The sequence below is a fragment of the Nesoenas mayeri genome, assembly GCF_963082525.1.
Source record: "Nesoenas mayeri genome assembly, chromosome: 7".
Taxonomy (NCBI): Eukaryota; Metazoa; Chordata; class Aves; order Columbiformes; family Columbidae; genus Nesoenas; species Nesoenas mayeri.
In genome coordinates this window covers 18301650-18314787 of record NC_137551.1, presented here as the reverse complement: position 1 = coordinate 18314787, position 13138 = coordinate 18301650, and the positions used below count along the sequence as shown (strand labels likewise).

Genomic DNA, 13138 nt, shown 5'->3' with positions numbered 1-13138 from the left:
TTTTTTCCAAGAGTATGAACTCACTGATATGACAATGGTTTAGAAAAGTGTCAATTAGTGAAGTTTCATTTTATTTTTGGTTTATTTCTAGCCTTGCAATCAAGCGTAATTATTTGAAAACTTTTAGTTTTTAAAGACTGAAACAATAAAATTCTAATCAGTAAAAAATAGTGCAATTTAAGGAGAACTAACAGTTGGCATGAGTTATTTTGAACAACCAACATGACTAGAAGAAATGAGGTATATTAATGCAGTGCATCAAGGAATATTGCCATCAGAAGTTCTAGTCAAGACAAAAACACACCCACTAAAATCCAAAATGCATTTTGCATACTTTCCAAATGTCCCACATTTTCAGTCATGGTAGAATGTCATATGTTTCATGTTTAAAAACATTTTCTAGTCAGTTTGATCCTCTCTGGTATTTGTAATGCAACATGGATAAAAATCTGTTAAATGAGTGAGAGGAATGCAGACTCATTTTTTTAAGCATAATAAAGTATCTTATTAACGATGAAAATTAAAACTAGAACATATGCTTTGGGAATAGTTGCATGGATTAGGAAACATACACCATTTCTTGTTATAGACATTCACAAAACAATCACATACAAACACTGGACATATAAACTTACTTGTAGACATTATATGTCCACTGAAAAATGACTTAGAATGTGACATTCATGTTTCAAAGCTATTAAAAACCAGCTTTGATAGTTTAATAGAAAATGTAGTGAAAGGTTTTAAAAAAACTACATAGAAAATTCAAAAAAATAAAATAAACGGCCTCAATCACAAAATGAGAAAAGCAGCTGCTCCTGGAAAATAGATTGTATAAAAAGTGGTATTCACGTATCACAATCTTTCAACAGTTATAAAATTCAGTGGTCCCATACAACAGTTTTCTACTTCTAGTCAAGCATGAAGATGGCCAAGAAAAAGCCTTTGAATAATTTATGTTAAGAGCGCTGCTGATATGAAGTCCAGTTTCACACTGATATATTTTACTTATTCACCATTGTGAAGAGAAACCTGGACTTCTTTCTTTTAATCCATTTGGTGCAATCTCAAAGCCTTTTCCCTAAGCCTAGTTAATCACTTATGGGCCTTGTGAAAAATATGATCCAATGATACAACAAACTAAAAAAAAAGAAGAAAAACCTTTTACAAAATATTCAATGAGCCAGATTACAGGTAATTTTTGTATAGAGTTCTTTTTATTTTCATGCAAAAAAATATATGCACACTTCATAACACCCTTTTATTTTGATTTATTTACAAGTTTTAAATTCAATCCCTTTATTCTCAACTGATTTTATAACAATTACTGAGTATGTTTCAAGTACAGCATTGTTCAAAATGCACAGACAACGTGCAGCAGCAAATGCAGCAAACCTCAAAAACAAGGTGCTACAACATTGCTTCTACATCAAGAGACAGACAAGTGTCTGGGATAGTGGTTTAATTTTAACACTTATACAGACATACATCTATACCTAGAGAGAGACAGACAGATCTAAGAAAGCAGCTACATCTGCAGAGGAAGGAAACAGCATGTTACAAGGACAATTCAGGGAGGTCAATTATACATAGAACATTTGACAAACAACATAGAGAACAAACTTTGGCATTAATTACCAGGGTACAAAACGTAGCACATTTCAGTCTATCAATGGAGTGCAATACGGAACTCTGCAGCCTGTAGCTGTTTGTTAATATCAACGAGTATTTGACATCGTCAATGGAAGTACTAACACAGCTATGATAAAACCATTTTAATGGAAAGCAGACGAGTAATGATGCAAAATTACATTGCCATTTTGGTATCTGCAATGATCAAATGCCTCAGTACCAGACCTGTCAAGTCACCCCACTTCAGGCAACTGTGCCACCTGAAAAATTGTAAACTAGGGAAGCTAAAGTCTGAAAAACATGGCCTGACACCACTGAACTCATTTGCTTTTAGTTTTATACCCTGGTTAAGTATCCATTTCACATATTGCCTGATTAACACATAACACTATGCTTGTATCAGCCGCTAAGACAAGAACTGAAAAGCATAAGAAATTCCCTGCATGCATTATGTGTAGTGTTAGCAAAAGAGTGAGATGTGCCCCAGTCCATTTGAGGCACAGCAAGTTGCATAACATCATTACCACTTTGCAGGGTCTGGCGTCCTCCAGCCAACACTCCACTAGGTAACATTCCAGTGGGAGTCAAACCCTTGAGTGTCAGCACACTTTCACTCTCCTCCCTGGTGCGAGAAAAAACAATAACAAAACCTTCAATATCCTCCCATGAAAACATGTAATAACGTAAAATCAGGGATGGGGAGAAGGAGAGCCTATTTTTCCTGTGCTTTCTGCATGCCAAGACTGAATACATTCAAATCCAAACAACAAATATTTCTATTCCATACCAGCCTCTCCCCTACCTAGGCGTTATAAACACTGATTACATGTGAACCAATTCTAAGTAATTATTCACCTGCAGGCTCATTAGCCTTGAAATTAGCACTGAATGCCTCATGAGGCACTGCACATATCTCAGTGCCCTAAAACAATCCACAATTTTACTCAAAGTGTCTATGCTTCATGAAACACCAACTTAAAAAAAAATATCCCTATTTGAACAATTATAGCCTGTGAAAAACTCTATGTTTTAGGTAAATGTGATCATGAAATCTCTAGATCTAGACAAGTACAAGAAATGGTATTTTTTAAAACCTGAAACAAAAATAACCATAATCCTCAACTTTCTGCTGTGGCATAAATTTTCCAAGCCAGTCCTGACCCTCTCCATTACACCCTTGATTTCAACATCTTCTATTGTCTTTCCAACACTTGTTGTTAACGGCTAGACAAAGAACTTGTAAACTAAAGATCATGTTCTCTAATTCCCTGAAACATGACTCAAAAATAATTTAAGAAATATTCTTTACCCAAAAATACCAACATCAATGGGGTGCATCAAGATTCTGATGCACAGTTATCTCCCTGAAAGTGTCTGGCATCCATCTTCCTGAAACAGAGATATGTTTTCATAACATACACAATAAGAAGGGGTTTAGGAATGCCAAAGTCATGCAAGTACCTGAGAACAGAGAAGACTCTCGCCATCTTTCCAATTGCTCGAATTTTGTTTCTGATTATTTCTTTCCGTGCGGCAGCTGTACCTACTTTCAATGGAATAAGAGAAAGTCTCAAGCTCAAGAGTATTTACAGGACCACCGTTTTAAAAGTGCATCGAGTTCAACACAACTGTTTAAGTCCAGTACTCTTCACAGGAGGCCAGTACCCAAACACTTAAGGGCACAAAGTTATAAAATTATGGCTTCAGCATGCCAAGACCATCAGCGCCTCCGTGTCCACAAAACACAAAAAAGTTTAAGATGTTCACACTGATTTGCTGGAGCTAGCAAGCACCTAAATTACCACCCACTACTGTGTAGTAACTATCATAACCCACTTGCCAAAATTTTACACTTGACATTCTTCACTGACATTATCTGTGTATATCAAGATGTAGGCAAGCAGCTCAATACAGAAACCAGAGACATTACAGCTACAAAAAATATAAAGATTTGTTGCTAGTTTTTACACTGCTGTCCAAGAGAAAACAGGCATTTGTCTACTTGTTTTTATGTCAACTCTCCAAAACATACACCCACAAAAAAGCTCATAAAATAAAATGCCAAAGAATTGCAGTGTTACATCCCTTATCACCTAATTTTTATGTTTTATATCATCTTAGGTTTGCATCATCTGCAGAAATTACAAATACCAAAGATCTGGAGTAAATACTGCATATTCCACAGAGCAGAGAAATACCATTTGTGACAGATAAAAGTGAAGACAAAACTGTGACAAGAGGCTTGTGATTGGGAAAGAGAGCCACCTTTGCCTGCCTTGACATTATAGAAGCAGAAGCCCCTTTCTCCAACACCAGCTGTTGCTGGTTTGTTGCAATGTCTGAAAGTCATCCTTCCCCTCATCCTCTTCCCTTTTGCTGGCTCCTCACTTGAGATACTAAAACAGTGCAGGTAGATGAGGAGATACCAAAACTGAAATCCTTACTTCTCCTCAGCCAGTGGGGAAGGAGAGTATCAACCACACCAAGAGAAGAGTAACCCAGTCACACTTTGAATTCAGCCACAGGGGCCAGAAGCGACCGAACTCAGACAGCTCTGTTAGGTATTCCAGATCCTCCATTTATCATTGTTCCTCAACCCCACGAGAAAGGTGCTCATGAGAAAGTTGCCAAACCAATTCACAAGAACGCAGACGGGACGATGACAGAAGTGGGCAGGGGAAAGCTGCGCACCCACAAAGCTCTCTACTTGCACTCCAGAGAGGCAGCCATGCAAGAAGCCCTTTCTCCTCCCTGCTCACCAGCGCTCAGCTTCCAGGTGAGCGTGTGCACCCTGCTCACACCACGGCTGCGGGAACACAGGCCTTCTGTGGCACAGGACACTTCCCGACAAACCAGATCAAACCAGAAAGACAAAGCGTATGGGGCAAACAATAATAACAAAATCACACAAGAAGGAAAATGCATAGCAGCAGCAAAGAAAAAAGGGAGCAAGAGACAACCTTTGTATGAACACAACGAAAGAATCTCAGGGCACAATAAACACCTGCCAATCCACTTAAACAAAAAAAGCCAGGAACAACCGAGTAAAGCTTTTTTAGACAAAGGAAACACTTTAATGAACTGCAGACACCAAACAAAAGTAAAATTAAAACTAGAAAAAAACAAACCCAGAAGGCTCAGGAAAAACTTTGAATAGGAGAGGCTAAACCATTCTATTTTTACTGAAAGTGATTTTAAATTTTATGTTTTCATTTTTAAAGTTCTAGAAGATTTTACTTTCTCTCTTTGGACACTACTAAGTAACAGCTTGAGGATCTAGAATGAGAAGGGGACTCCCTCAGAATTTCTGAAAAGGTTATGACTAAATGAGGCAGCATCAATCATTCTCCACAAGCCCCTCAGTTTTACTCCTACCTACACGTCTGTGAGGGCTGCACTGGTGCAGAGCCGGGACATGCACGTGGAAAAGATTTCAGGCAGTGCTGGTGCCTGTATCCCAACTCTGGTAGGTCCCTCTGCCTTACGTGGAGAGAGGCTGGTTTTGGGCAGTTTTGGTGTTTGGTTTTGTTTTTTAACATGATCTTTCATCGCCCCAGCCCTCCAGAAGCAAGGCGGCCGAGCCAAAAGGCCACACATACTCCGTCAGCACTGCACGCATGGGGCAACCAGAGCCTGGTTAGTTCAGAGATGAGACACTGAGGTGGCACCTGCTTGCAGAAGAATGTCTTGATGACACCCTAATTTAGAGGCCATACAACAAAGAACTCTCCCATTCTCTATTCTGAATGCCTGCACAAGAAACAAATTCTGAAACACTCATGCTATTATATTCCAAAGAATTCACATAACCTTTGGAAACATCCATATAATCTAATATATTCCCAAGGATTAAAAATACTCTCTGGAACTGACAAATTTATACAGAGAGTAAACTGATTATTAGGTAAGTAATGGTCAGAAAAAAAATTCTGCACAGAATTGTCTACCCTGGTACTTCCAAAAAACAGGTGATGGACTATGAATTTAAGTTAGTAGGCTTCTTTTTACATTTTCAATCCAGCCATCTTCTAAATTGCACAAAACAATCAGAAAGTATCCTTTTGACATCTCAGTTGGAGGAAAATAGAAATAGGTTTTGGAACACTATACAAAACAGGTTTTGGAACACCGTATAAACACATTCCATGCACAATCTTAAAAAACAAATCTCACAATAAAATTATTAAAGAGCAAGACAGACAACTGAACACTCCCTACACATGCAGGACCAAAGATAAAATTTTAGAAATACGTAAAAGAATGAAATTCTACTAAAATAATAATTAAAAAAAGGAATGGAAGAAAGGAGGAAAAAAATTCATGCACAGAAAGACAGATGTCTTGGAATATGACTTCTGATAACAAAATACAAAAGCCTTTACAAACATCCCATTAAAGTGGCTTCTAATAATAAAACACTATATATATGTCTCTCAACAGAAAGGTATTTTGGACATTAATACTTATACTGCAGGTTCTATGAAGTCATATTTCAAAACATTCCTACTCTGTCTGGTCTGTACCTTTTTTATTGCCATATATGAGTCGCTCTTCAGATGGAGAGTCCAGAAAAAAAGGAAGTGAACGATGGAGAAAAAGGTGAGTGAGACAAATAAAATAAAGATATTTAACTTGGAAGTGGTAATAAAGAAGGAATGGGGAAGAAATGTGAAAAAATAAAATGGAAAATTGCAACACTTAAAAATGCATTCATCAAACATGAAGTGGAATTGTTAGGTGTATTTTAGAATTTGATGATAAACAAGTGAAAGCTTGAAAGTCAACAGTTAGAAAAAAAATCCACTGACACAGAAAGATAAAGCGTAGACAGTACCTAGGTGGCATTAAGAGATGCAACAAGCAAAGAAATCGTTAAAAGAGACAGAAGAATAAAATAATTCAAATAACGAAACTGCAACTATTGCACTAAAGACAGGGCATCTGCAACCAACAGATGACTGCGCTTATACTGCACACTGGAATCCTAACGCCTCGGAATACCACCAAACCTTACCCCTGCAAATGCTCGGTATAATTGCTTAATGCTCAATTTAGTAGGATTACTTGAATGAAAAACATAAATTAACTGTTTGCGGGATTGTATTTGAGACTATTTCTAATTTTTCACATTTCCGGCAACAATCTAAATGGCAGCAAAGTTGAAGTGGCTCATAACCAAAGCGCTCCCAACAAAACACACACAGCTGCTTGGCACACCACTGTTCTGCTACTGAGTGTGAACACAGTAGATAGCAAACGTTAAGAATGGGCTCTAATATCTTTATAAATTGTATTTAGCGTGCATCAAAGGCTGCTGAAACTTTCCTTCCTCCTCCCCCATCATCAAACGATCCATCAAATTAGTTCTGTTATTGGATAAAATGAAGTAAGTCTGAGAAACTTTTAGGTGTGACATTAAGCACTGCTGTAAAAAACCAACAAAAGTAACTGTGATATGCTAAGTCTTCACGTTAGTGTTGCTTCTTAATCACCGTGCTACAAATATCTCCTTAGCAATCTACTGTATTGTAGTTTACAAGATTGAAAATGTTATAATTCATTATACAGACACGTATTATACAGTGTACATATAAAAGTTCTCCGAAATTTTATGCTTTAAACTCAAAGACCAAGACTTAAACTTCCATTTCATACTTTCTGTATAGTGCTTTGCCATAAGATATATCTTTTACCTGTATCAACTCTTCATTGAAGAGCAATCATTATAAAATTTAAGATCTTACAATAAATTTATTCTAAATATTAGCAAAATAAGCTGAAAATGACAAGAAATTCTGATAATTTTCCCCAAAAGTTTCAGTTTCAAATAGAAATGAGATAAAAATATTTACTGCTTCTTGATCACAAACACAAACCCACAATTCCCTTCTCTGCTACTCCCTAAGTGTCATTATCTAAAGAAAAAATTGAAGGCAATTTTCTTCAAATTCAAGGTAATATTACGCCAGTCTAAATAAACTGTATCACAGGTTATTACCACTAAAGAGATTTATATAATGTAAAGTAAGCCCTACCGTCAAATTGATCTTCTCCCTCTGTCATCAGTTCATCATCAGAGCAAATGCTCAAAACATTCACCAACATTTCTGTTACTGTATAGGAAAAAATAAATCTTAATTCTGTAGAATTCTGTAGAATTTTAAATATTCCCACACACACAAGATATAATTAGTCACCAGCAACTATAGTGAATGAGCATCCCACATCACAGCCATTGCTCACTAATCTGGTTTCAAAAATGTGTTTTTCTTGATGTGCACTGTCATGGAATTGAAAAAGCTTAGAAAAATAAGCAGTTAAAAATTATACCACCTAATAATCTAAGAACAGAGCAGAGCTTTCTCCATTATCTTACAGGGAGTTCCTTCAGGTAAGGATTGTCTTCTTGTGTATTAGTATTTTTACATTAGGATAAGTATTTGAACTAGATTTTATGCAAAATTTACTTAAACATGAAAACCTTTTGATTGCTGAAATTCAGGTTTAAAATGAGAAAACTATTCAATTCCTGGCATCTGCAGGCATGCAGCAGAAGCACAGAAGCAGGAAAAGATTATGATACAAATATGGTGCAAACGACATGTCTTTTCAAACACCCCTTAACAATATTAGCGTAATGGGTACACAAACTTGTCTCAAAAAGCTTATATTTTCTTTCTCCAGGAATTTCCCTATTCTGCCACTCAATCTTTCCCATGTATATGAGATTCTTTCTTAAAACAGTCAAACTTCTCCTCCCCCTAGAGTGTTGTGAAACGTATTCCAGAAGTTCAGTCGGTTGGTGAAAAACCCTGTAAATTGCTGTCTACATTTATTCGTGACTAATTCATACAGTTGCTGTGTTATTTGCTATGGTATTCTTCTCCATTCTTGAGCAAGAGTTACTGTCTACTTTAACAACAGAAAAAACACACCAAATTATTCTGATTTTGATTTATTCAACACAGACACTGTATCCTTCATCAAAAGTAGATGTATTTGTTCAAAGGCAAGACAAACTACAAGGGCTGTAATCCCAGCAGTCTCAGGCACACAGCGGGTCAAAACTCACTTAGTGAACAGTATTTGGGTGTCTCATTACCAGCACCATAACAAAAGCAAAATGAAGAGTATTAACACTTTGCTGTTGAAAATGTTATCCACTGCATCACCAGGTAAGAGAGATATAAACAAAAATCTCCTGTCAAATGTCAGGTCTCTCCATTCAAAAAAAACCAACAAACTATTGTCCAAATTATTTGTATTTAACTGCTTGCTACACACAATACGAATAAATCTAAAATCCTCAGTTTATAGGACTGTAAATATATTACCTCAAGAACACTTTGAATAAGTCATTTAAAGACCTTTCCAGATCTCTTTCATAAAAAGACCAGTTCCTGCCATGGAAGAATTTTAAACAGACCCAAATAGCCTCTAACCTCATTGCTTTTAAACTGCAGACTACCTGCAGCCCCAGTGTCCTAGATTCACAGATTCAGCTCTAGAGGGGAGGGAAAAAAAGACCATCTGTGCTAAATTATCTCTTTTTTACAAGAAAAATTATAACTGAAAAAGTTCTCTTGAATGAAGGTCAAGCTGTTATAACTATATAGAAAAGTTAACATTTTACACGAACATCTCAACATAGTTTACAATACCTATAACCATACAAGATTAATAAAGTATACAGTCCAACATTTGTAGAATGTGAACAGTTTTCATATTGACTTCACATGCAGATATACACCCTCAACAGAAGTTATAATTTCTGTTTACACTTCTACTTTACTAGATGCAGTTTTAACTATATTGACTAAAACTGGCGAAGAAAACAACCAAAACCTGTAACACAAGTTGTATTTCAGTTTATCCTTTCTCAGAAATGGCATTTTCACATGCCAAAAAAACCCTCCAAACCAGTTTAACAATTTCACCAAATCTTCTACCTGATAAATACACACACCCATTTTTGCAAAAATTATGCAATTAATCTCTCACTGGTAAATATATTGAAAACAAACAAACCCAACTTCCCCAAAATCAATCTGGGAGAAAGAGGGTAGATATTCATTAGATGCGTAACTTTTGCCTACCTTTTTCTCCAACAAATGGCAAAGACCACGTGAAAACATCCATAAAATTTGGTAGCCAGTAAGGATGAGGAGAACAATTGAACTGACGGATATTCATCACATTGTTTTCATATTTTAATACAGCAGCTAAAATAAAATTCAGACATTTTAAAAAGAACATTTAAAACTTGCAAGTACAACAAATGTAAAGTCACAGGGTTTTTTTAGCTCTATTTTATACTACAGACAAAATAATCCCAGAGATACTCTGTTCTCTTTCCCAGTACTTACAGGACAGATTTCTAATGGAGAACTTTGGATTTCTAATACACTTGTTGCAGTTTAAGGTACTGTTACATGTCAATATAGCTCTGTACTATCCTATTATAGGTCTAAAATGGACAAAGATTTTTAAAGGTCCTGAAAAGGTATAATTTCAGCAACTTTAACAAAATTCTAACTCAGGAGAGCAGTCTATCCAGATCCAGGCTTTACTCTTCATGTGTCTTCCTGCATGGTAAGCTTGGAGTAAAACTACAGAAATTTAGAAAATCGCAGAGAAGGGGAAGCACACAGAAACAAAACAGAAAAATTCTACAGCTACCTAAGTGTTGATTGCATTTTTCTGTACTTACGTTTGCATTACGCTGGGAACAGCTCATGCAAAAAGGATTCTTAAAAATGTGATATCCACAGAGATGGTGAAAAAATGCAAAGAGCCAGTTGAAGCTATTTTTATTTCTCCTTTACAATTTGTGCAAGTAACAACAGCTCATCTTTTCCTCTGTAGAGGTAATCAACCTATATAAGTGGTGTGCATTGGGGGGACTGGTTCTTTGGAGGCGGGTGGGAGAAAATGCTATATATTTCATAGAAAAGAGGTCTTGGTTTCAAAGAACGCTATCTGAATATTTGGAGACCATTCATTCATCACATACCTGAAATGCCACACTTCAATGTCATACTTGAATTTCAGCAGGCTTCATTTTTAATTATTTCTGTTGTTGAACTTTGTTCTCATCTATGAATAATATTAATTCACAGCTAAGCTCTTCTCTGCAATTCTGACTTGTAAATCTTGCTCCACACTATTAAGCATACTTCTCCTGGGCAACTTTCTCTTAAGCAGAGGATGGACAAAAAGGAATTCCTTCTGTTTTACACCTCTCTAATAACATTTCCATTGGTGATCAGCATTTAGATCAGTACTTGCTGTTTCTTGACTTCCCATGCACAGCCATTGTGGCCCTGTACCATCACAACTGGACTCTCAGGTGCCACAACACACAACACAAACCACATTAAGCACAAGCTGCTGGTCAGTGCTTCCTCCTTTCCTTAGTCCACAAGCTAAATACAACCAGAGGAGTGAAAACTCATGGCACAGGAAAGCCTTACCTGACTGGAAAACACCAGGTGACACATTTCAGAAGTACTAAATAGCAACAGGTTTTACAAAGGAAACGTTTGCCCACACTTATGCTTCAAGCTATCTTATAGGAGGTTGTAATTTATGTCACACATTCACACTATAACTTTTACTAATGGATTTTTTTTGTCCTTTAATTTCTTACCTGGCAAAAAAATGTTCGTATTAGATGACTTATCTAGAAAGACATTTTTATTTTATTATTACATACAGTTTTTAATAACAAGTTCTTACCTTTATTATTGTAGACATCCAGGTAATTAGGTGCTGAAAAAATTGTTATTAATGATGGGAACCCTGTAGTTTGACTTTTCCTGTACATTCTATAACTGCAAAACCAAACAGATTATTTTACACCTTACAGTAATGAGCAATTCATTTTTATTTTAGACTGTGAATAATTTCTTTAAAGACACAAAGTACTTACCCTGCATCTTGTGCTTCGTGTGCTCTAATGATTGACAACAAATTATTATTTTGCAAAAATTCACAAACTGCTGGATAACTGTGAAATGAAAAGAACTATGAGTAAAAGAAATCTTAAAATATACGTCAAGAGTCAGCACTAAAACATTAAATAGATCAAAGCATACTCTCACCTATAAAAGTATGAGCACCCTCTGACTGTATTGTGACTGAAATGCTCATGTGAATTTTCATTTCCAAAATCTTCTGAAGGATCTGACCACAATAAGTCACACATTGGTCCAAATGCTGGAGGCTCTTTGAATCTATCTAACTGTTTGAGAAAAGGCAACAGCACAAAGACTCTTTGAATGTTAAATCAGTAAGTTTCATACATTTGCTACACTACATATCCATCAATACCAAGCGTTTTTAGAATAAATCCCAACCATATCAAAGAGAAGTAGTTTCTGTATATTTTTCCTCTCCTCCTCATGAAATAAGGCAGAGGCATGCCAAAAGAACCAAACCTGTTAAGAGCAATAAGATTTATTAGTTGTAAAAAGAAAGATAAATTCCAGACTGATGGATATGTGTAATACAACGTCAAGTTACAGACAAGGAACAAAATGGTCCTTTTTCATGCACATGCCATATCTACCAATCTGGAGACTACCAGGAATTAGCAAAGAGAAACAGTACAGAAAACAGGAATTATAAAAGAAAAGCATTAATAATTAGCACTGACTAGAAGAGACTAAATATATCAAAAAACCCTCTAAACCCCAACCAAAACCAACCCTGAAACACCCGTCTCCATTAAAGATCATTTAACAACGTAATGAAGAGGTGACTAGCTCAGCCGTCTTAGACTTCTTTCATATAGGCTTTATTTCTCAGCTACAGCCCTGGTGTAATGGGCCATATGCCTTTTGGGAGATCTCTTAGATTTCTTTTCTCTAGCTACTTCTTTACAGATTTCCACTTGGAAACACCTGCTTCAGCAGCCTGCAACTAGTAACCACAGGGAAAAGGGCAGAGGTAAGGAGGACAGCGCATTTGTTAACGTAAAAGGAAAATACTCTGCTTAAGTAAGTAACAGTCAATAAATCTCTGATGTCCCAGAAATGAAATTAGATATCCCAGATCCAACGTAAAGTTTATTTGATCTTTATGCAGCTGGAGTTTGTTCACGAGATGATTTTATCCAAGAAATGTAGGAACAGTTCTTTGATGGACACTGCATTTATCTCACTTTACCTCCCATACCAAAGATGATGACTTTGATGGTACTAGACAACACTTAACTCTTCATGACAGGTTCGAAGGGAGGTTTGGTGAGCACCTGGTGAATTTGAGTCTAACGGTCCATAGGAATCCATTCAAATATGGAACCAGCAGTAGTGCCAAGCTCTCTCATGCCCTGGAAAATCAGAGCTCCCGAGGCTGCCACCTGTAACATAAGTGGAGAGGTCCAGATCTTTACAAATTCCTGCCAGATAATGGCAAGGCAGGTATTAACTGAAGTTGTTGTTGGAATTTATTCCATTCAGTTGGAAATGATTCAACATTTCCCACACTGGATGATGAACCCAGT

General features: G+C 36.5%; 1 protein-coding gene across 6 annotated transcripts in view; it reads right to left on the bottom strand.

Annotated features, from left to right (window-relative positions):
• Positions 1-13138, bottom strand: part of PPP3CB (protein phosphatase 3 catalytic subunit beta) — a 49716-nt gene that overhangs the window by 12827 nt on the left and 23751 nt on the right. For 4 of the 6 annotated variants that reach the window (XR_013922369.1, XR_013922370.1, XM_080348016.1 and 1 more), the window contains exons 6-12: positions 11736-11875; positions 11564-11641; positions 11371-11465; positions 9729-9854; positions 7668-7745; positions 3094-3178; positions 2157-2254 (exon numbers count right to left, since the gene is read on the bottom strand). Coding sequence is in view for 4 of the 6 variants with exons in the window: in XM_080348016.1 (XP_080204142.1) it covers positions 2157-2254; positions 3094-3178; positions 7668-7745; positions 9729-9854; positions 11371-11465; positions 11564-11641; positions 11736-11875 (700 nt within the window). In the remaining 2 variants the exon portion in view is untranslated. The remainder of the gene's footprint in view (positions 1-2156; positions 2255-3093; positions 3179-7667; positions 7746-9728; positions 9855-11370; positions 11466-11563; positions 11642-11735; positions 11876-13138) is intronic. The other 2 variants (XM_080348017.1, XM_080348019.1) reach the window with 2 other exon arrangements.